The 25,211-nt window shown below is 48.0% G+C and overlaps 1 protein-coding gene across 1 annotated transcript in view; it reads right to left on the reverse strand.

The window, feature by feature from the left end:
• Positions 1–638: 638 nt before the first annotated feature.
• Positions 639–25,211, reverse strand: part of LOC136626755 (alpha-2-macroglobulin-like protein 1) — a 237,447-nt gene continuing 212,874 nt past the window's right edge. Inside the window, exons 32-39 of the mRNA XM_066601761.1 lie at positions 21,902–22,064; positions 21,505–21,716; positions 9,529–9,744; positions 9,313–9,422; positions 8,981–9,071; positions 1,989–2,057; positions 1,150–1,252; positions 639–676 (exon numbers count right to left, since the gene is read on the reverse strand). Of these exons, the coding sequence (XP_066457858.1) occupies positions 639–676; positions 1,150–1,252; positions 1,989–2,057; positions 8,981–9,071; positions 9,313–9,422; positions 9,529–9,744; positions 21,505–21,716; positions 21,902–22,064 (1,002 nt within the window). The remainder of the gene's footprint in view (positions 677–1,149; positions 1,253–1,988; positions 2,058–8,980; positions 9,072–9,312; positions 9,423–9,528; positions 9,745–21,504; positions 21,717–21,901; positions 22,065–25,211) is intronic.

Genomic DNA, 25,211 nt, shown 5'->3' on the forward strand with positions numbered 1-25,211 from the left:
AGGACCCCCAAAGAGAAGGCAGAAATTGTTTTTTAACCCTTTCTGCCTTCTCCTTTATACATTACATAGCGCTCAATTAGAGCTATGTAATGCACAGATTCCGGCCGGCGATCATTTGACCACCAATGTTAGCTCACTCCCAGCGGTCACATGAACGCCGAGCCGGGAGGCAGAAGGGAGAATGCGGAAGACGCCAGACTGGTAAACAAGTCCCCCCCACTCTGTCAGTTCAGGAGGGTGCAGGGAAAATGTATTTATTTTATCAATTTATTTGGAGCTGGGGAGAATGGATGAGAAAAAATAAATGGATTGGAAAGGGTTAAATACCTCATAACTTCAGAAGATGGAAAAGCTCATCCATCTGGCACCTACAATCATAAGGAATTCCAATAATTCATGCTGCCATGCCATGACTAATACTGGTGAGGGCGTTTAGAAGGCATCTAATGAGGTAACACCACTTCATCATCAATTTACATACTGGTACCCCAGGACTTTTTCCATGCCTGTGTTATAGGCAGATAGAAGGATATGTGCCAAGAATGGAGGACAGTGAAGATGAAGAGCAGAAAGAGCAGATCTGGAGAATAGAGGACAATGCATTGTCACTGCAGTGTTATGGATCCCGCTCTCACCTCTTAACAGGTCACCAAATAGCTGATTGTCTTCTCCTCCTCTGCAATTAAATAAAAGAAAATATGAGTCAGGACAGCTGGACAAGCAAAGCAGCAGAAGGACCAGCCAGACAATAACATGTCTGATGGAAGGGACTGACATGACTATGGACTCCTCGTGGGCAGTGCCCAACAGTGCATCTCATGGTAATGTCAGGCTTCCTTTATACCATCATCATCATCACATTATATAAACCAGAGCTCTGACCACTGCTATTAATCATGCAGGAAACAAATAGTCCCCATTGGTGGCTGATGGTTACAGATAGAGTGGGCACAGCAATCTTAGCAAATAAGGGCACCGTGACCATCCACTTGGTTCCTCCCTTAAATGGGATTGGAGTGGACAAGCACCAGGTCCTTCATGGCTAACATAGTTTGTATATTGTGGGGTCAGCCAGCTCCAGAGTGATGCCCCATAGATGCTAGCTAGGGGTCTCTCTAGGGTATAAATGCCTCTGTGGGTCTATGTTACCTTTCATGTAGTAATCAAAGATACTAATCATGGCCGGTTTCAGACCGCTCACTGGAACCTTCCGTTCGGCATGAATCTCCAGGGTCTGTGTCTGATTGGTGACCTGAGAAAACAGGAGAGAGATGCTGAGGATTTGCATGACTATACATTATTGTATCAGAAGACTCGGACATTTGTGCCTCATGCCGTTCTGTTTATTGTCCGGGTTGCTACTTATATTTTATATGCTTCAGTGCTGATTGCTGTTTTTTCCTCTTTTTATTGCTTTCATTATGATGTTTTTTACTATGGACCCCAGGTCATCATGTCAGCTCAGTTCCTGTATATCACGCACAGAGAAGTGGAGACCCTGCTCCCCTACCTCTATCTCGCCCATATACGGCACACACGGAGAAGAGGAGATCCTGCTCTCCTATCTCTATCTCTCCCATACACTGCACACACAGAGGAGATCCTCACTTGTCTCTCCTATACACTACACACACAGAGAAGTGGAGATCATGTAGCATGAGACAACAGTAATCAATGACCCCTCCGCCTGCTTCTGGTAATCTGTCTTTGTCTCTAGCAGTGGGCAGCAGACTACACAAGGCAGCAGGCAGTAGACATCAAGTTCTAAGGAAGGGAGCCCCCAGCCGTCAGCACTTTAGAGAGATTCTTCAGCACAAATTGTCATTTCAGGTAAGTAAAGTGATTTGCAGTTTTGCTTGTTGTCACATTAGTTGTCATATCAGTAAAAGCTCATTAAGAAGTTAGTGACCAGTTAACGTGATATGGTGGAGCTTCGCCTTAAGAGTAAGCCCCGGGTCTGTTGCTGCAGCGTCATGGGAACGTCTCACCTTTTCTATGTAGATGGACACACTATCTTCACCCTTCTCCACTCTGTTCACCATCGGAAGTTTCATCAGCTGCAACAAATAACCAAATATTACATCTTACATCGGAGACTGAAGACCGAGAACTGCAGGTACTGAAGGCCACACGGTTGTCTATTAACCCCTTAGTGACCTGCCTATTTTGCCTTAAAGACCAAGCGGTTTTCATTGTCGCATTGCTGGAGCCGTAACTCGTTGACATAGTTGTATGGGGCTTGTTTTCTGTGGGACGAGTTGTATATTTTAATGGCTGCACTCTGGGGTACATATAATATGCTGGAGAACTTTTGTTAAATTTTTTTTTTTTTTAGGGGGTGCGGGGAGGGGTGGGATGGAAATCCCTACAGAAATACTGCCTCTCTGTATTGCTTCATTCTAAGACCGATTCTTATTTTGGAGAAGTGTGAGGGTGGCGAGTTTGTATGTTACTTTATTTTATGGTTAGGGCACAACGGGGCCTCATTCATCACTCAGTGGGCAAGGCCTGTAAATGACTCAGAGGGCACAGTGGGGCCTATAAAGGACTGAGGAGCCACATGGAGCCTATAAAGTACTGAGGAGGCCCAGTAAATGACTTAGGGGGCTTAGTGGAGCTTATAAATGAATCAGGGGACACAGTGGGGCCTTACTAACTGCTCTAATGGCACAAAGAAGCTTGTAAATAACAAAGGGAGCACAGTAGGGTCTATAAATTACTAAGGGAGTACAGTAGGGTCTATAAATTACTTAGGGAGTAGAGATGAGCGAACGTACTCGTCCGAGCTTGATACTCGTTTGAGTATTAGCGTGTTCGAGATGCTCATTACTCGTAACGAGTACCACGCGATGTTCCGGTTACTTTCAGTTTCCTCTCTGAGACGTTAGCGCGCTTTTCTGGCCAATTGAAAGCCAGGGAAGGCATTACAACTTCCCCCTGCGACGTTCAAGCCCTATACCACCCCCCTGCAGTGAGTGGCTGGCGAGATCAGGTGTCACCCGAGTATAAAAATCGGCCCCTCCCGCGGCTCGCCTCAGATGCGTTGTGACATAGCTGAGGGACAGTGCTGCTGGTGCCGGAGCTGCTATAGGGAGAGTGTTAGGAGTTATTCTAGGCTTCAAGAACCCCAACGGTCCTTCTTAGGGCCACATCTAAGCGTGTGCAGTAGTGTGGGGGCTGCTTTTTGCAGTGTTGCACATTTTTTTTTTTTGGTATATCGGCCGTGCAGAGCATTGCGCCCTGCAGTAATACTCCAGGGACAGAATTGTGTAGGCAGGGCCAGAAGACATATATTATTGATTGAATATACGCAGTGGTCCTTTTCAAAAAAATATTGGGCAAAAAATCTATTTGGCCTGCCTGTCACTGTGCTCAGTGTTCTGGGTCCGTGTGTGCTGGGGGTAGTAGTTCTACAAATAAATACGCAGCCAGCTAAGTGTTACAGCAGGCGTGCGCCAAATTATTTCCTGGCGTTCCGTAAACGAAGTCAGCCTCCAACCACAGGCCAATAAGCGGCACATTTAATTACAGCGTTCTGTTTCTGCACTACTGCTAATCCACCATGCTGAGGGGTAGGGGTAGGCCTATAGGACGTGGACGCGGGCGAGGACGCGGAGGCCCAAGTCAGGGTGTGGGCACAGGCCGAGCCAGTGCGGTGGCCAGGGGTAGAGGCAGGGCCAGACCGAATAATCCACCAACTGGTTCCCAAAGCGCCCCCTCGCGCCATGCCACCCTGCAGAGGTCAAGGTGCTCTACGGTGTGGCAGTTTTTCACAGAGACGCCTGACGACCGACAAACAGTGGTGTGCAACCTTTGTCGCGCCAAGATCAGCTGGGGAGGCACCACCACCAGCATGCGCAGGTATATGATGGCCAAGCACCCCACAAGGTGGGACGATGGCCGTTCACCGCCTCCGGTTTGCACCACTGCTTCTCCCCCTGTGCCCCAACCTGCGACTGAGATCCAACCCCCCTCTGAGGACACAGGCAGTACCGTCTCCTGGCCTGCACCCACACCCTCACCTCCGCTGTCCTCGGCCCCATCCAGCAATGTCTCTCAGTGTAGCGTTCAGACGTCGCTAGCGCCTCTGTTTGAGCGCAAGCGCAAGTACGACGCCACGCACCCGCACGCTCAAGCGTTAAACGTGCACATTGCAAAATTGATCAGCCAAGAGATGCTGCCGTATAGGCTTGTGGAAACGGAGGCTTTCAAAAGCATGATGGCGGCGGCGGCCCCACGCTACTCGGTTCCCAGTCGCCACTACTTTTCCCGATGTGCCGTCCCAGCCCTGCACGACCACATCTCCCGCAACATTGTACGCGCCCTCACCAACGCGGTTACTGCCAAGGTCCACTTAACAACAGACACGTGGACAAGCACAGGCGGGCAGGGCCACTATATCTCCCTGACGGCACATTGGGTGAATTTAGTGGAGGCTGGGACAGAGTCAGAGCCTGGGACCGCTCACGTCCTACCCACCCCCAGAATTGCGTGCCCCAGCTCGGTGGTGGTATCTGCGGCGGTGTATGCTTCCTCCACTAAAGCACCCTCCTCCTCCTCCTACGCAACCTCTGTCTCGCAATCAAGATGTGTCAGCAGCAGCAGCACGTCGCCAGCAGTCGGTGTCACGCGGCGTGGCAGCACAGCGGTGGGCAAGCGTCAGCAGGCTGTGCTGAAACTACTCAGCTTAGGAGAGAAGAGCCACACGGCCCACGAACTGCTGCAGGGTCTGACAGAGCAGACCGACCGCTGGCTTGCGCCGCTGAGCCTCCAATGGGGCATGGTCGTGTGTGACAACGGCCGTAACCTGATGGCGGCTCTGCAGCTCGGCAGCCTCACGCACGTGCCATGCCTGGCCCACGTCTTTAATTTGGTGGTTCAGCGCTTTCTGAAAAGCTACCCCCACTTGTCATACCTGCTCGGAAAGGTGCGCCAGCTCTGCGCACATTTCCGCAAATCCCACACGCACGCTGCGACCCTGCGCACCCTGCAACATCGGTTTAATCTGCCAGTGCACCGACTGCTGTGCGACGTGCCCACACAGTGGAACTCTATGCTCCACATGTTGGCCAGACTCTATGAGCAGCGTAGAGCTATAGTGGAATACCAACTCCAACATGGGCGGCGCAGTGGGAGTCAGCCTCCTCAATTATTTACAGAAGAGTGGGCCTGGTTGGCAGCCATCTGCCAGGTCCTTGGAAACTTTGAGGAGTCTACCCAGATGGTGAGCAGGGATGCTGCAATCATTAGCGTCACCATTCCTCTGCTATGCCTCTTGAGAAGTTCCCTGCAAAGCATAAAGGCAGACGCTTTGGAATCAGAAACGGAGGCGGGGGAAGACAGTATGTCGCTGGATAGTCAAAGCAACCTCATGTCTATATCTCAGCGCGTTGAGGAGGAGGGGGAGGAGCATGAGGAGGATGAGGAGGAGGGGGAAGAGACAGCTTGGCCCACTGCTGAGGGTACAGATGCAGCTTGCCTGTCATCCTTTCAGCGTGTATGGCCAGAAGAGGAGGAGGAGCCTGAAAGTGATCTTCCTAGTGAGGACAGCCATGTGTTGCGTACAGGTACCCTGGCACACATGGCTGACTTCATGTTAGGATGCCTTTCTCGTGACCCTCGCGTTACACGCATTCTGGCCACTACGGATTACTGGGTGTACACACTGCTTGATCCACTCTCATTCCCGAAGAGGAAAGGGGTTCGAGAATGATGCTATACCACAGGGCGCTGGTGGACAAACTGATGGTAAACTTCCCATCCGACAGCGCTAGTGGCCGAAGGCGCATTTCCACGGCCCAGGTAGCAGGGGAGGCGCAGAGATCAGGCAGCATGTACAGCGCAGGCAGGGGAACACTCTCTAAGGCCTTTGACAGCTTTCTGGCTCCCCAGCAAGACTGTGTCACCGGTCCCCAGTCAAGGCTGAGTTGGCGGGAGCACTGTAAAAGGATGGTGAGGGAGTACGTAGCCAATCGCACGACCGACCTCCGTGACGCCTCTGCCCCCTACAACTACTGGGTGTCGAAGCTGGACACGTGGCCTGAACTCGCGCTGTATGCCCTGGAGGTGCTTGCTTGTCCTGCGGCTAGCGTCTTGTCAGAGAGTGTGTTTAGTGTGGCTGGGGGAATCATCACGGATAAGCGTACCCACCTGTCAACCGACAGTGCCGACAGGCTTACACTCATCAAGATGAACAAAGCCTGGATTTCCCCAGACTTCTCTTCTCCACCAGCGGACAGCAGCGATACATAAACAATACGTAGGCTGCACCCGCGGATGGAAGCATCGTTCTCTATCACCATCCAAAACGGGGACCTTTTTGCTTCATCAATCTGTGTATAATATTCATCCTCCTCCTCCTCCTGCTCCTCCTCCTGAAACCTGACGTAATCACGCCGAACGGGCAATTTTTCTTAGGCCCACAAGGCTCAGTCATATAATTTTTCTAAACAATTTTTTATACGTTTCAATGCTCATTAAAGCGTTGAAACTTTCACCTCAACCAATTTTTATTTTAACTGGGCTGCCTACAGGCCTAGTTACAAATTAAGCCACATTAACCAAAGCGATTAATGGGTTTCACCTGCCCTCTCGGTTGGGCATGGGCAATTTTTCTCAGGTACAATAGTACTGTTGGTAACCCAATTTTTGGGGCCCTCGCCTACAGTGTAATCCAATTAATTTTTTGCCCACCTGCATTACAGCTGACGTAACATCAGCTGTGATGGGCAATGCAATGGGATATTTTTATGTACCGCCGGTGGCTTCCAGGGAGCCACCCATGCTGTGGGTCCACAGGGAGTTGTAACTACATGTGTCCACTTCTAAAGAACCCCAGTCTGACTGGGGCATGCAGTGTGGGCCGAAGCCCACCTGCATTAAACATGACATTATTACCTCAGCTGTGATGGGCAATGCAATGGGATATATTTATGTACCGCCGGTGGCTTCCTGGCACCCACCCATGCTGTGGGTCCACACGGAGTTGTAAATGCATCTGTGTCCACTTCTAAAGAACCCCAGTCTGACTGGGGCATGCAGTGTGGGCCGAATCCCACCTGCATTTAATCTGACGTTAGCTCTGCTGTCCAGGGCACTGCAATGGGATACATTTATGTACAGCGGGTGGGTTCCAGGGAGCCACCCATGCTGTGGGTGCACACGGAATTCCCATTGCGGAGTTGTACCTGCCTGTGACTATTTATAAAAAAACGCGGTCTGACTGGGGCATGCAGACACCTTGACAGAATGAATAGTGTGTGGCACATAGGTTCCCCATTGCTATGCCCACGTGTGCAGCTCCTGATGGAGGTGGCACAGGATTATATTTCTCATTGCTTCTGTACAGCATTGTGGGCTATCGCCACGCCCCTTTTAAAGAGGGTCGCTGCCTAGCCGTGCCAACCCTCTGCAGTGTGTGCCTGCGGTTCCTCTGGCAGATGCACTTATAAATAGACATGAGTGTGGTGTGGCATGAGGGCAGCTGAAGGCTGTGCAGGGACAATTTGGTGTGCGCTGTGGACACTGGGTCGTGCAGCGGGGGGGGGGGGGGGGGTTGGCCAGCATGTAACCCAGGAGAAGTGGCAGCGGAGTGTCATGCAGGCAGTGATTGTGCTTTGTTGGAGGTAGTGTGGTGCTTAGCTAAGGTATGCATTGCTAATGAGGGCTTTTCAGAAGTAAAAGTTGTTGGGGGGGGGGGGGGGCCACTCTTGCCGCTATTGTGGCTTAATAGTTGGACCTGTGAACTTGAGATGCAGCCCAACATGTAGCCCCTCGCCTGCCCTATCCGTTGCTGTGTCGTTCCCATCACTTTCTTGAATTGCCCTGATTTTCACAAATGAAAACCTTAGCGAGCATCGGCGATATACAAAAATGCTCGGGTCGCCCATTGACTTCAATGGGGTTCGTTAGTGGAAACGAACCCTCGAGCATCGCGAAAAGTTCGTCTCGAGTAACGAGCACCCGAGCATTTTGGTGCTCGCTCATCTCTATTAGGGAGCACAGTAGGGTCTATAAATTACTAAGGGAGCACAGTAGGGTCTATAAATTACTAAGGGGGCACAGTAGGGTCTATAAATAACTTAGGGAGCACAGTAGGGTCTATAAATTACTAAGGGAGCACAGTAGGGTCTATAAATTACTAAGGCAGCACAGTAGGGTCTATAAATTGCTAAGGGAGCACAGTAGGGTCTATAAATTACTTAGGGAGCACAGTGGGGTCTATAAATTACTAAGGGAGCACAGTAGGGTCTATAAATTACTTAGGGAGCACAGTAGGGTCTATAAATTACTTAGGGAGCACAGTAGGGTCTATAAATTACTAAGGGAGCACAGTAGGGTCTATAAATTACTAAGGGAGCACAGTAGGGTCTATAAATTACTAAGGCAGCACAGTAGGGTCTATAAATTACTAAGGGGGCACAGTAGGGTCTATAAATTACTAAGGGAGCACAGTAGGGTCTATAAATTACTAAGGCGGCACAGTAGGGTCTATAAATTACTAAGGGGGCACAGTAGGGTCTATAAATTACTAAGGGAGCACAGTAGGGTCTATAAATTACTAAGGCGGCACAGTAGGGTCTATAAATTACTAAGGGAGCACAGTAGGGTCTATAAATTACTAAGGGAGCACAGTAGGGTCTATAAATTACTAAGGGGGCACAGTAGGGTCTATAAATTACTAAGTGGGCACAGTAGGGTCTATAAATTACTAAGGGAGCACAGTAGGGTCTATAAATTACTAAGGGAGCACAGTAGGGTCTATAAATTACTAAGGGGAGCACAGTAGGGTCTATAAATTACTAAGGGAGCCACTGTGACTGTTGCCCAGAAGCACATTTAAACCTGGAGCTGGCAATGTCTTCACACACCGACCACACGTGGATCCCCGAGCACAGGAAAATCTGCAGTTTTGGCCAGAGGAAGGATTTACATCAGGATTATCTTTTTAGTGGTTGTAAAATACATCCGGTGAACTTACATCACTTGCCGACTTCTCCGCGAGCTCATAGCCGGACAAGAATTTGACTTCCAGAAGCGCCATGTTAGTACACGGACGTCCTCCTTTATAACTGCGGAGTCAGATGAGAACAGGAACAGACTTATATACAACAGTATCTGAAGGCCGCACTGACTAAAGGCATGAATGTAAGGAATGGATTGTGTCTGCAGCTCTCGGTGTGATTGGAGTATACGATAGGAAGTAACTGCAAAATTCTGCTTGCAGCTCTGGATGTGACTGTAAGAGCTGATATAACTGGGTGGGCTGTGACGGTTTATAACATGGTCTTCCTTATAGATGACGTCTCTTACCTGAACTCCACCACTATCACCATTTTGTCACCTTTCATGCACTGAGGTTTCGCTGACATGTCAAAGGCATCTTCCTTGGCGGCAGGTAGAGTGTTATGTACCTGAGTGACCTGTGCAAACGTAAGAACAGGAGAGACCCAACAGGTAAGAAGAAGAGACAAAATCCGACTCCCCCTCCCCAACTATATGAAGGGGTGGTCACTGCACCGTCCGTACCTGCGCAATTACGATTCCTCTCCCAGTCACGGTTATCGTGTACTCTCCGGGGATTTCAGGTAGCTGAATCTTCTGCTGGAGCAGGCGGTTGTCGTCATCCACATGGAAGCGGTGCTGGAAGCCTTTCTCGTTCGTCACTTCTATGGTCGTTTTTCCACCTTTCACCATGGTATGACTTGCAAACATGGACATTGCTTGAAGAGCGACCACTGTGTCCTGAGGACGAGAGACGGGCGAAACACTCAAACGTGGGGAAAGAGTGTGAAATACACGTACTGTACGTCACTAATGATACTTACAGATGTAGCAAGCGTTAAAGGGGTTTCCATAGAAAATACTACTAATGACCTCAGGATAGGTTATCAATAGTTGATCGGCCGGGGTCCATCGCTCGGGATCCTGACCGATCAGCTGAGCGGGTGCATGCTGTCAGCGAGGCAAAAACAAAGGGGTCGGGGGTGAAGCAGCGGCAGTCTCGGCGCTGACCTCTGTGTAGCGCCCGTTACTTACAACTGCAGGCACGGCTCGTGTTCATTTCAGTTTGAGCCATACAAGCGCCGGCCACTACACAGAGGTCGGCACGGAGACTTCCACTGCTTCAGCTCCCACCTCTGTGTTTTTGCGGTGCTGACAGCATGCGCCCGCTTAGCTGATCGGGCGTGATCCACAGCAACGGATCCCGGCCGATCAACTATTGATGACCTATCCATAGGATAGGTCATCACTCGTATTCTCGCTGGAAAACCCCTTTAATAAAACACTAAACACATTTAAGGGGTATTTCGAGACCTAAGTCAGATTCCAAAATATTCATAAATCATCCCACAGGGCTCCAGTAAATCCACTCATTACCTTTTCTCTGCTTCTCTGCTCTCCTTATTCTGCAGCATCCACAGTGCTCTGTTCTTTACATCAGTACTTCCTGTTCACAGCCCTCCTGTGCTTCTCTACTATATCCCCCATAATTCTCTGGGCTGCACCTCTGCCTGTTCACTCTGCATCCTCCTCCCACACCCAAAGCTCATGAATACTAAATCCCACCCACTAACCCAAAGATAATCATTTTGCGCCTCCTCCCAAAAAAACTACTGTTTTTGGACCAAATAAATGTAAACGCACAGTACCCATAAGCCAAGATTTGAACCCCAGTCTGACATGTTGAAGACACCATTATTAACCCCTCTGTGACTGCAACACACCTTTTTACTGACCTCACTAATGGGCTTTAAAGCTGCACATACATTTTTTTAAGGGAGTGGCTTGGCTGATTACTGACAGCCAGGTTGCTGCTCTCATTGGCAGTAGTGGAGAAACCCCAGATCCAGGCAGTTTAACTCTTTACATGTCACAATCAATACCAACTGCAGCATGAAAGCAGAACACAGGGGCTCCTTTTGTCACCCATTGGCACCCTGCAATGCGATCGCAATGGGTTCCCATGGCAGCCAGAACCTTGACAAGGGCTTGCATGTCTGCCATGTAGCTTAGCTTATTAGGCCCTGCCTCCTGTAGAGTCTAATAGACTGTTATAGTCTTAGTAGAATGCACTACATAAGTAATGCGGTGTACTATTCTAGTGATCGAACTATCGCATCTTCAGGTCGCCTTCAGAGACTAAAAAATGGTTTAAAAAATGTAATAAAGTTTAATTTAAAGAAACATAATAGGTAATACCGTGTTTGTAAAATGTAATTGTTCTTAGTAAGAAAAATCAAGTAATCTTGTAGCTATAAGACATTTTAATGGCAGCAAAAAATACATGATGTTATAGCGAGCTTTCAGACCTCACAGGGTCCTTCCTTAGGCAAAATGGAACAAATTTAATGACGTATTTCAGAAATACACATGATCACATGGGAGGGCAGGAACATGGTGAACTTAATCTGCACTCAATAAATACCAGAAACAGAGGGTAAGAGGGCATAGACATGTTGGGATGAACAGCATTTAGATAAGTAGCAGGGTGGGAAGACCATAAAAGTAAATGATCAGTGCAGTGACAAGGAATGTGAAAGGAATGTGAAATCTCTCCTTCAGACCTGCAAACAAAGGAAATGGAACAATACCTCTGCAGCGCCACCTATTGGATGGCAGCATTTCTTCAAACCAAAGTATGAGTTTTTACCAAGTTTGTAAAATAATGATGGGGAATAGCACCCCACCTGGGTGCTCTCCTTGGGGAGAGATGATGCCATCCTCTGACCCACCCACCCCCCAGGCATTCCCACACATACCCTGGGCGCCCTCCCCAAAGTCTCCACTGATGCAAGAACCCCTTTCCGAGGTATCAAAAATGTCCATAAATTTATACTCCAAAATTCTTTCTGACACTGCAGCTTGAATTTGCTCTTCAGTAACTCTCATCTGTTCCATGTTGTGTCCGTGACCACAAAAATGTTTTTACACAGGTAGTTGAGTCGTTTCCCCTTTAATTGTGTGGCAATGAGATCTCATCCTGGCTCTCAGTTTTTGTCCAGGATGAGAGCTCATCGCCACACAATGAAAGACCATAATAGACAGAGCAATATAAAGTTTTGGGGTATCTCAGATAACGTTAGTCCAACAGAATTAAAGGGCTTTCTGACCCAGCTAATGAAAAAGCCTTTGCCAGCTAACCCTACTCAGGAACTCATTATAGATAGGGCACATTGCCTAGGGAAACCAAAATTCCTCCATGATAATGTTCCTCACGCAAAGATTACTTTCTACCATATTAAGGAGGCTCTCATGTTCGCTTCCAGAAAAGGCTGTGGTGTTACTTGGCCTGTTAGCAAATATCCAACTATTTGCTGTTTTATCCTCAATTGCAATACAAGCCAGAAAAGCTTTCCCACACATTACAGCCATGTTTAGGCAGGGAAAATGTTGTATAAGTGGGGCTTTCTTACAAACTTTATATTACACAAAGATGGTATCTCTTACACTTTCTACAAACCAGATGATGGTGAAAAAATGCTGGGAGCTAAGCATTCTAGAAAACCAACAGAACAACCTACCAAAAACCACTGCCAGGTGGCCTCAGGATAGGAAACTGTCTTCTGCAACTCACTGAATCATTAACAAAAGTATTCCAGAATGGAGGGTGTGATGTAGAGACTGCTAGGCCATAAGACATTATGTGTATGTCAGGCCCTAGACGTGTCTCAGCATGCATTTTATGTCAGCCCAGTCAGGCCAGGCTGTATGGCATCCATGTTGTGTGCAGTTAGCTAGCATTTGTCAGTACCCTGGGGAAGCTGAATATATTCTTTGTTTTAATCTCCCTTCCTTCCCTCATATTTGTCCAGGTCTTTTAATGTACAAGAGGCCAGGAAAGACTTTGTTGCAATAGCAATAAAACTAGCTAGTGACAGGGAGATGCTAATTGACCACCTGCCCATGCGGATTGACACCTTAGGTGTTTCTCATAGATATTCTGACTGCACAATTCACATCAGAAGGAAGTCTTTTAATAAAGGATATTTTGTTGTGTGTAGGTCATAGCCCAATATGGAATATATTTTCAGAATTGGGCAGGCCAGCTAAACAAAATCCACACATGTTGCGGTACGAGCTCAGTATCACCCCAAATGGCATATCTGTGTACCTGGGCATAATTTACGTGTCACGCTTGATAGAATAGATAAAATCATGACTAGAAATATGCCGGACCTATATTCCCGATCGGAGGGCCTCCCGCCGAGATATGACTGAAATGGGGAACTATGATTTTCCAGAGCTGGTATGACTCCCACCCACCTCTCTCCAAATGACCCTCAGAGGGGGCAGGAAGAAGGTGTGTTTGGGGGAACCCTTTATAATTTGGGACTCCACAGGTCTAAATTGTCAGACCACGGAGATATGCTGCTGCATATGAACTGTCCTGTTTTTGCTTTCTGGAACTCTGCCGAACAGACGCTTTGGACCGTGTCTCCCAAAATCGGATAACTTTCTTTTAATTTCTTCCTGTTTATTTTAAAATACTGTCTTGTTGTGTATTAATACAGTGTTCCCTTATACTCACATGTAACATATTTTTCTGTATACCTTTGTGTGTATATATATATATATATATATATATATATATATATATATATATAATCATCTGCATTGCTAGTCTTTTTCTAGAATAAATCTACAATTTATTAGTTAAGCCTTGTCTATTTTAAAACCAATCATAACTCCAAGGATTGTATTCATAATTCATGAGTCTGGGTTCCAGCTACCCATAACAGCTGGTGGTGGCAGTGTGCACGTACGTGGCATTGTAGACTGTGGGAGCCGTTGGAAGGGATCAGGTGGTGATTTGAGCTTTTGCTTTGCATGTGTGCAGAAGCCCAGGAAGCTGGATAAAAATCAGCCTGTATTCTAACGAATCCAAACTCGCAATCTCGCTAGAGTAATTGATCGAGGCTCTGCTGTGACAGTTGGTAGTGGCAAGTGCACTTGGAACAGTCGATCCGTGAGTAATCAAGAACAGAGGCAGGATCGACAGGTATCACCCCTCCCTCTCCATAACAGAGGGTGACCCTTCATCAGGCACACTCTCTGCTCCTCCTAGTTGAGCAGGCTTTGATTCCTGCTAGTACAGATGTGTTTTCTGTTGCCTTTATTTAAGCTCTTGCTGTTACAGAGCATTATGTTTAGAGAAGGTTTCTCAGTTGGCCTTCTTTTATGCCAATCTTAGACAATTTTGTTTGTAATAGTTCTCTTTGTTTCCCTTTCTCCCTATTCCCCTTTAAAATTTGGCAGTGCTCTGAGGGTCCACTTTACTTGTGATTCATTTCCATGATTAATATGTCACTTAAAAATTGTTCTCTTAATCCTAAAGGGCTGAATTCACCATTTAAGAGATCCTTGGTATGGAGAGGTGTATTGCATGACAAGGTTGACATTTTAGGCATTCAGAAGATGCACTTTGTGTCCACATCGTGTCCTATTTTCTCACACAGGATATTCCCCAATATCGTGCTTACCAACATGCGATTTTTACAGCGATGCGTTTTTGATCTTAAAAATTGCATTGTTTCTGTGAAATTGCGATCTTCACAAGCATATTTTGTATATAAATAAAATGTTTGGTAGGATAAGGATGAAAAAAAAATTTTCATTTGAAATAGTCAAGAAAGGCGGGCAGGTTGTATAATAGTGAAATCTTATTCTATATTAGTCCTGGATGTTCCCTTGGGGGTACAAGGGAGGTCTCATATTGTGGTGGGGCAAAAGGAAGCCCTCATACTGTAGTTCGGGCCCCATGAACTCCTCATACTGTGGTGAGAACACTAGTGAGGCCTCATACTGTGGTGAGGGTATAACAGAGGCCTCATACTGTGGTGAGGGTACAACAGAGGCCTCATACTCTGGTGGGGGGGGGCACTTGGGAGGCCTCATACTGCGGTGGAGGTGTGGTTACTGTGATTTGGATAAGAAAGAGTTAACACAAATAAAATGGTGTGTGTTGTAAAAAGGAGGTCAAAAAGTATGCCTATTTTAGGACAGGAGATGAAACAGCAGTTGTAGGGTTAAAGAGTTACTGCGCTTGTGCAATACTGTAGTGAAATGTAACCAATCAGTTTGTTATTAGATAATTAATGAATATCTTTGTGTGGATTGTATAAGAGTATGTTTCCTTTTGTTAGGGGTTCAGTCTTTTGGAAAAGATTCCAATTGAATATATACATGTGCCGGTACAATAAAATGTCTATGCGTCCTGAGCACTACAGAGGCCTCATACTGTTCTGGGAGCACTACAGAGGCCTCATACTGTTCTGGGAGCACTACAGAGGCCTCATACTGTTCTGGGAGCACTACAGAGGCCTCATACTGTTCTGGCAACACTGCAGAGGCCTCATACTGTACTGGGAGCACTAGAGAGGCCACATACTGCTCTGGGAGCACGACAGAGGCCACATACTGCTCTGGGAGCACTACAGAGGCCACATACTGTTCTGGGAGCACTACAGAGGCCTCATACTGTTCTGGGAGCACTACAGAGGCCACATACTGTTCTGGGAGCAATATGAAGGCCTCATACTGTTCTGGGAGCACTACAGAGGATACATACTGTTCTGGGAGCACTACAGAGACAACATACTGTTCTGGGAGCACTACGGAAGACTCATACTGTTCTGGGAGCACTACAGAGGCCACATACTGTTCTGGCAGAACTACAGAGGCCACATACTGTTCTGGCAGAACTACAGAGGCCACATACTGTTCTGGGAGCAATATGAAGGCCTCATACTGTTCTGGGAGCACTACAGAGGCCTCATACTGTTCTGGGAGTACTACAAAGGCCTCATACTGTTCTGGGAGCACTACAGAGGCCACATACTGTTCTGGGAGCAATATGAAGGCCTCATACTGTTCTGGGAGCACTACAGAGGATACATACTGTTCTGGGAGCACTACAGAGGCCACATACTGTTCTGGGAGCAATATGAAGGCCGCATACTGTTCTGGGAGCACTACAGAGGATACATACTGTTCTGGGAGCACTACAGAGACAACATACTGTTCTGGGAGCACTACGGAAGACTCATACTGTTCTGGGAGCACTACAGAGGCCACATACTGTTCTGGCAGAACTACAGAGGCCACATACTGTTCTGGCAGAACTACAGAGGCCACATACTGTTCTGGCAGAACTACAGAGGCCACATACTGTTCTGGGAGCAATATGAAGGCCTCATACTGTTCTGGGAGCACTACAGAGGCCTCATACTGTTCTGGGAGTACTACAAAGGCCGCATACTGTTCTGGGAGCACTACAGAGACCTTATACTGTTCTGTGAACACTACAGAGGCCACATACTGTTCTGGGAGCACTACGGAAGCCTCATACTGTTCGGGGAGCACTACAGAGGCCACATACTGTTCTGAGAGCACTACAGAGGCCTCATACTGTTCGGGGAGCACTACAGAGGACACATACTGTTCGGGGAGCACTACAGAGGCCACATACTGTTCTGGGAGCAATACAGAGGCCAAATACTGTTCTGGGAGCACGACAGAGGCTACATACTGTTCTGGGAGCACGACAGAGGCCACATACTGTTCTGGGAGCAGTACAGAGGCCATATACTGTTCTGGGAGCACTACAGAGGACACATACTGTTTAGGGAGCACTACAGAGACCTTATACTGTTCTGGAAGCACTACAGAGGTCTCATACTGTTCTGTGAGCACGACAGAGGCCACATACTGTTCTGGGAGCAGTACAGAGGCCATATACTGTTCTGGGAGCACTACAGAGGACACATACTGTTTAGGGAGCACTACAGAGACCTTATACTGTTCTGGAAGCACTACAGAGGCCTCATACTGTTCTGTGAGCACTACAGAGGCCACATACTGTTCTGGGAGCACTACAGAGGCCACATACTGTTCTGGGAGCAATATGGAGGCCTCATACTGTTCTGGGAGAACTACAGGAGCCGCATGCTGTTCTGAGAACACTACAGAGGACACATACTGTTCTGGGAGCATTACGGAAGCCTCATATTGTTCTGGCAGCACTGCAGAGGCCACATACTGTTCTGGGAGCACTACAGAGGCCACATACTGTTCTGCGACCACTACAGAGGCCACATACTGTTGTGGGAGCAGTACAGAGGCCTCATACTGTTCTGGGAGCACTACAGAGGCCTCATACTTTTCCGGAAGCACTGCAGAGGCCTCATACTGTTCTGGGAGCACTGCAGAGGCCTCATACTGTTCTGGCAGCACTTCAGAGGCCTCAAACTGCTCTGGGAGCACTACAGAGACCTCATGCTGTTCTGGCAGCACTATGAAGGCCTCATACTATTCTCGCAGCACTACGGAGGCCTCATACTGTTCTGGGAGCACTACAGAGACCTCATGCTGTTCTGGAAGCACTACAGAGGTCACATACTGTTTTGGGAGCACTACAGAGGCCACATACTGTTCTGGGAGCACTACGGAGGCCTCAAACTGTTCTGGGAGCACTACAGAGGCCAGATACTGTTCTGGGAGCACTACAGAGGCCACATACTGTTCTGGGAGCAATATGGAGGCCTCATACTGTTCTGGGAGCAATATGGAGGCCTCATACTGTTCTGGGAGAACTACGGAGGCCTCATACTGTTCTCGGAGCACTATAGAGGCCACATACTGTTCTGGGAGACCTACGGAAAACTCATACTGTTTAGGGAGCACTCCGGAGGCCTCATAATTAGAGATGAGCGAACGTGCTCGGCCACGCCCCTTTTTCGCCCGAATACCGCGATTTTCAAGTACTTCACTACTCGGGCGAAAAAATTCGGAAGTACTCGAAAATCGCGGTATTCGGGCGAAAAAGGGGCGTGGCCGAGCACGTTCGCTCATCTCTACTCATAATGTTCTGGGAGCACTACTGAGGACACATACTGTTCTGGCAGCACTACGGAGGCCTCATACTGTTCTGGGAAAACTATGGAGGCCTCATACTGTTCTGCGAGCACTGCAGAGGCCTCATACTGTTCTGGGAGAACTACAGAGGCCTTATACTGTTCTGCGAGCACTGCAGAGGCCTCATACTGTTCTGGGAGCACTACAGAGGCCACATACTGTTCAGGGAGCACGAAGGAGGCCACATACTGTTCTGGGAGCACTACAGAGGCCTCATACTGCTCTGGGAGCACTACAGAGGCCTCATACTGTTCTGCGAGCACTGCAGAGGCCTCATACTGTTCTGGGAGCACTACAGAGGCCTCGTACTGTTCTGGGAGCACTACAGAGGCCACATACTGTTCAGGGAGCACGAAGGAGGCCACATACTGTTCTGGGAGCACTCTGGAGACCTCGTACTGTTCTGGGAGCACTACAGAGGACACATACTGTTCTGGCAGCACTATGGAAGCTTCATACTGTTCTGGGGAAACTATGGAGGCCTCATACTATTCTGGGAGAGCTACAGAGGCCACATACTGTTCTGGGAGCACTGCAGAGGCCACATACTGTTCTCGGAGCACTACGGAGGCCTCATACTGTGCTGGGAGAACTACGGAGGCCTCATACTGTTCTGGGAGCACTACAGAGGCCACATACTGTTCTCGGAGCACTATAGAGGCCACATACTGTTCTGGGAGACCTACGGAAAACTCATACTGTTTAGGGAGCACTCCGGAGGCCTCATAATTAGAGATGAGCGAACGTGCTCGGCCACGCCCCTTTTTCGCCTGAATACCGCGATTTTCGAGTACTTCACTACTCGGGTGAAAAGTACTCGGGGTCGCCGGGGGGCGGGGAGAGGCGTGGCGGCGTGGGGGGTAGCAGCGGGGAACAGGGGGGAGCCCTCTCTCTCCCTCTCCCCCCCACTCCCCGCTGCAACCCCCCGCGCCGCCACGGCGACCCCCGAGGCGACCCCCGAATTTTTTCGCCCGAGTACGGAAGTACTCGAAAATCGCGGTATTCGGGCGAAGAAGGGGCGTGGCCGAGCACGTTCGCTCATCTCTACTCATAATGTTCTAGGAGCACTACTGAGGACACATACTGTTCTGGCAGCACTACGGAGGCCTCATACTGTTCTGGGAAAACTACGGAGGCCTCATACTGTTCTGGGAAAACTATGGAGGCCTCATACTGTTCTGCGAGCACTGCAGAGGCCTCATACTGTTCTGGGAGAACTACAGAGGCCTTATACTGTTCTGCGAGCATTGCAGAGGCCTCATACTGTTCTGGGAGCACTACAGAGGCCTCGTACTGTTCTGGGAGCACTACAGAGGCCACATACTGTTCAGGGAGCACGACGGAGGCCACATACTGTTCTGGGAGCACTATGGAGACCTCGTACTGTTCTGGGAGCACTACAGAGGACACATACTGTTCTGGCAGCACTATGGAAGCCTCATACTGTTCTGGGGAAACTATGGAGGCCTCATACTATTCTGGGAGAACTACAGAGGCCACATACTGTTCTGGGAGCACTGCAGAGGCCACGTACTGTTCTCGGAGCACTACGGAGGCCTCATACTGTGCTGGGAGAACTACGGAGGCCTCATACTGTTCTGGGAGCACTACAGAGGCCACATACTGTTCTCGGAGCACTATAGAGGCCACATACTGTTCTGGGAGACCTACGGAAAACTCATACTGTTTAGGGAGCACTCCGGAGGCCTCATAATTAGAGATGAGCGAACGTGCTCGGCCACGCCCCTTTTTCGCCCGAATACCGCGATTTTCGAGTACTTCACTACTTGGGTGAAAAGTACTCGGGGTCGCCGGGGGGCGGGGAGAGGCGTGGCGGCGTGGGGGGTAGCAGCGGGGATCAGGGGGGAGCCCTCTCTCTCTCCCTCTCCCCCCCACTCCCCGCTACAACCCCCCGCGCCGCCACAGCGACCCCCGAATTTTTCCGCCCGAGTACGGAAGTACTCAAAAATCGCGGTATTCGGGCGAAAAAGGGGCGTGGCCGAGCACGTTCGCTCATCTCTACTCATAATGTTCTGGGAGCACTACTGAGGACACATAGTGTTCTGGCAGCACTACGGAGGCCTCATACTGTTCTGGGAAAACTATGGAGGCCTCATACTGTTCTGCGAGCACTGCAGAGGCCTCATACTGTTCTGGGAGAACTACAGAGGCCTCATACTGTTCTGCGAGCACTGCAGAGGCCTCATATTGTTCTGGGAGCACTACAGAGGCCTCGTACTGCTCTGGGAGCACTACAGAGGCCACATACTGTTCAGGGAGCACGACGGAGGCCACATACTCTACTGGGAGCACTATGGAGACCTCGTTCTGTTCTGGGAGCACTACAGAGGACACATACTGTTCTGGCAGCACTATGGAAGCCTCATACTGTTCTGGGGAAACTATGGAGGCCTCATACTATTCTGGGAGAAATACAGAGGCCACATACTGTTCTGGGACCACTACAGAGGCCTCATACTGTTCTGGGAGCACTACGGAGGCCACATACTGTTCTAGGAGCACTACGGAGGCCACATACTCTTCTGGGAGCACTATGGAGACCTCGTTCTGTTCTGGGAGCACTACAGAGGCCTCATACTTTTCTGGGAGCACTGCAGAGGACACATACTGTTCTGGCAGCACTTCAGAGGCCTCATACTATTCTGGGAACACTACTTAGGCCACATACTGTTCTGGGCGCACTACAGAGACCTCATGCTGTTCTGGCAGCACTATGAAGGCCTCATACTATTCTGGCAGCACTACGGAGGCCTCATACTGGTCTGAGAGAACTACAGAGGCCTCACTGTTCTGGGAGCACTACAGAGGCCACATACTGTTCTGGGAGCACTACAGAGGCCTCATACTGTTCTGGGAGCACTACAGAGGCCTCATACTGTTCTGGGAGCACTACAGAGGCCTCATACTGTTCTCGGAGCACTACAGAGGCCACATACTGTTCTGGGAGCACTGCAGAGGCCTCATACTGTTCTGGGATTACTTCGGAGGCCTCATACTCTGGTGGAGGAATTAGAATGGCCTCATATTGTAGCGGCATAGAGAAGCTCTCTCCGCTCCCTCTGCTGAATGGACAGCTCAGCCCGTGCCACCGGAACAAAGCTGGCAGCAGCGCCAATCCCATTGAAAGCAATGGGATAGCTTCCTGGACTTCTGCCACAGCTGTCACAGCTGTGGTAGAAGTCTGTGGTATTCTCCCTATGTTTTCAATATGGCTAGTGCTGCTGCCGCTGGCCCCATTGAAAACACTGGCAATATTGCAGCGTTTTTCTTGCGCTGCGAGGCAAGTATTTTCACTCGCTCTCCTAGCGCAAGAAAAAAAAATGGCAATGGGTGGGAGCCCTTAATGTCAGAAGAACCACATTTTGAATTAAAAGGTTTCAGGTTGGAGTATAAAAAAAAAAAAAATGCTTTCATGAGGTCAGAGAGGTAGACAACCGGTGGAGAAGGGGCTGCAATAGCCCCAACAGGAAGCATCAGGGTGCGAGTTGAAGCTTCGGTCTCTGCTTTCTTGCTTATTGTTCAGGTTTACTGAAGTAGTTTAATGAGATTTGATTCTCTGCCTTGTACCTGAGTGGAGCTAAAACCGCCTCTTGAGTTCTGTTGTCTAGATAACCAGCGGATGATCGCCGCCATATCTCCGAGCTGCTGATTTGTTGGGTTTTTAATAGAGGCCAAGCTCAGGAGGACATAGGACGTCATCTCCACCTCCACAGAGTTTGCCTTTGACCAATAGGATTCTGAATCGGATTTGGTGTCCTGCGTCCAGTACAGTAAACCATCTGCAAAGAAAAATGGAAATACTCCTGAGGATACATGGAGCAATACAGGTTAGACCGCAGGAATCTCATGTGTCCCTGCGGAGACTGACCCAGCAGCGGATCTATGCCAGGAAGGTGGTGCTGTGTCATTGCAGATCTAGAAGAGATGAATAAATGGGATCAGATGCAGATCATTTGCACTTTACCTGCTTTGCTAGCTTTTTCGTACAACTTCTCCATGACGGCAGCTCTGTTCTCCACATCATCAGCTAGTGTGTACACATACGCCTTTAGTGCCAGCTTGTAGGTGGTGGCGTTCTGTAGAGGCTCATTCTGAATACACTTCAGTCCCTTCTCCACAACAGGATCCTACAGCAGAACACAAACAGCATTATCGTTTGAGATGTGTAGAATTTTGCAGTGGTGTTTGGCAGATTACCCTCCAGCCGCGGGGCACCTTGTTTCATACAATAAGGACCCTGATATGGGATATTATGGGGTGATATTGTATATACCAGGACAATCCACATGTGAACCAAGTTCAATAAAACTTTTCAGCACTCATCTTCCTATTAAAAAATAAGCAGTAATTTATAAAAAAATATGTGAAAAAGGGAAATGCACCCCAAAAATATGGACGTGTTTTGAACTAAAAATCGTCCTTAAAGGGGTTGTCCCGCGATAGCAAGTGGGGTTATGCACTTCTGTATGGCCATATTAATGCACTTTGTAATATACATCGTGCATTAAATATGAGCCATACAGAAGTTATTCACTTGCCTGCTCCGTTGCTGGAGCATCCCCGTCGCCATGGTGCCGTCTAATTTCAGTGTCTAATCACCCGATTAGACGCGCTTGCGCAGATGGGTCTTTTCCCTTCGGCTCGGTCCGGCAGCAGCGGCGTTCTGGCTCCACCCCCTTGTACACGTCATCGTGTAGCTCCGCCCCGTCACATGTGCCGATTCCAGCCAATCAGGAGGCTGGAATCGGCACATGTGATGGGGGCGGAGCTACGTGATGACGCGTACAAGGGGGTGGAGCCAGAATGCTGCTGCTGCTGGACCGAGCCGAAGGGAAAAGACCCATCTGCGCAAGCGCGTCTAATCGGGCGATTAGACACTGAAATTAGACGGCACCATGGCGACGGGGACGCCAGCAACGGAGCAGGTAAGTTAATAACTTCTGTATGGCTCATATTTAATGCACGATGTATATTACAAAGTGCATTAATATGGCCATACAGAAGTGTATAACCCCACTTGCTTTCGCGGGACAACCCCTTTAATAATAGCATGTCATATTACACGGAATACTGACTTGCATACTCCTATTCATGTCAGTGGTTCCATCTCAATTTAGTCACCCTTTCCAAGTTAATACATCCACATCACATAATTGATCATTTGTCATACGGTGAGTACATTAGGGCCAAAAGTAAGAGCGTAGCTAAAAGCTTATTTCCACCTCACAACTTCCCTTGATGGATGTCGAAAACACTCGCAAAGAACTTTATGCTGTGTCACTGAGTATATAAAGTCAACCATCAATGCAGCCAGGGATGATACTAGCTGTCTAATGCAGTCACCATATAATAGTCAGATACCAGTTCTACGCAGTAATAGTGATTACAGGGCAGTTACCTCCAGTAATCAAAAGTGATGTCTCTTCTGATTGGTGTTGTTAACTTTCTCTTCTTGCAAAAATGATTAATCTCTGCACACTCCCCTCATCCTGGCACTACCTCCAATGCATCTTTTAGTACCCTCTTATAGGAATTTGAAGAATGTGTCAAATGGGGTACCACAAGGCTCTGTCCTGGGCCCAGTGTTGTTCAACATTTTTATAAATGATCTGGAGGAAATTCTTTGAATTGCATAGAAATATTCAGAACCCCTCTGTCCCAAGACCTCTGTGTCTTGATGATATGTTGTCTGTCTTAGATGTTTTCTGTAAAATAATCAATGAAAACAGCCATATACTGATACGGAAGGGGTTGGCTATTTGTATCTACTCTGTGTAGGAGTTTACAGCAAAGTGCCAGACCATTCTGATACATGTGGTGCACCATGAAAACTAGCAACCTATTAATGATGCCATATCAGTTCGGTGGGTTGTCCTGCACCTCAAAAAGTGAACCACATTGCTTTGTTTTTTTTTTGTTTTTATATTTCTCTTTTTGTGATACATTTATATTAGTGTAGGGACTCATAAAAAGTGAGCAGCCTTGACGTTGGCTTGTGAGCTCAGGTTTTTGGCTAAAATCCATCTAATACCTCGTATTTATTATGTATTATTCACATGCAGTGCGGCTTTTAAATGCCGGGGGAGCCCGGGGTGACAGTACCAATGTGATTCACTTTTTGAGGTGCAGGGCAACCCGCCAAACTGATATGGCGTCATTAATAGGTTGCTAGTCTGCATGGTGCACCACATGTATCAGAATGTCTGGCAATTTTTATCTATTCCGTGTAGGAGTTTACACCAGGCAGTCATTCCCCTTGTATGAGAGGCTGTCTCATCGGTGTCCTCCACAGGTGTAATAGGCTCCCTCATTTGGCATTTGGCTGCTTGCATGCTCAGGTGGTGCACATATTTGTCCTTCTGTATCAGTAAGCATATGGCCGTTTTCAATTATTGTTTGTTTGTTTGTTTTTATATTTTCCTTTCCGCAAAATAAGGTCAGTATAGCGTTGTTGGCTGTTAGCCATAGTAGTTCTAGATTTTGGGTAGAAGACAAGTGTCAGGTAGTATCCACACTGAGGGGGCAGGTTACTATGGGTGACAGTAGCACTGATAAGGATTAGGGATAGCAGGCAGCAGTAGAGACACTTTCAGAGAAAGAAGGAATGATTACGTAATGCAGTTAGTCCTAGAATTAGACAGTGAAGGAATGTAGACTACTGTAGCATTGAATGAAGTTGACAGGAAAATGGCTTGATGAGTACTGGCTCTGTGTGGAATGGTTGTTTTTACAAAGGTTACAGAATGTTTTTTTTTTTAATTTCAATGCTTCCTCACTTTCCTTCCCTTCCCCCTTAGCCTAACAGTTAGATAGATATACAGAGATGGGAGGATGGTGAGTGTGACTGACCTTGTAATGTAGGAGTCTGGGAGCTGTACTCGGCTTGCCTGAATTGAACAGAGACTTGTAATGAAGACAAACATGAATTAAGTGAATTACAGTACCTTAGTATAATCCTGTGCAAGGAGGAAGTTGAATAGAAAAGACATAAGAATCTTAAGGTATATTCTTGCTGTTATTTGTGTAAATGTAAGTTCTGTGATTTGCTTGCATTGTGTATAATTGTTAAATTATATTACTGTTATGTTTTCAGTGTGATAATGTCATGTAAAAGAAATAAGCTGTTAATAACTTCTATGTGAGACCTGAGTGCTCCTATTATGGGAAAATATTAAAGTGATACTAATGTTAGTTAATGTGACTGTTTTACAGTTAGTACTATGAACAGTTAAAGTTTTTTTTCCCTTCTCTTTCCCCTTCTCTGCCTGATAACA

Source organism: Eleutherodactylus coqui, chromosome 4 (genome assembly GCF_035609145.1).
Source record: "Eleutherodactylus coqui strain aEleCoq1 chromosome 4, aEleCoq1.hap1, whole genome shotgun sequence".
Classification (NCBI taxonomy): Eukaryota; Metazoa; Chordata; class Amphibia; order Anura; family Eleutherodactylidae; genus Eleutherodactylus; species Eleutherodactylus coqui.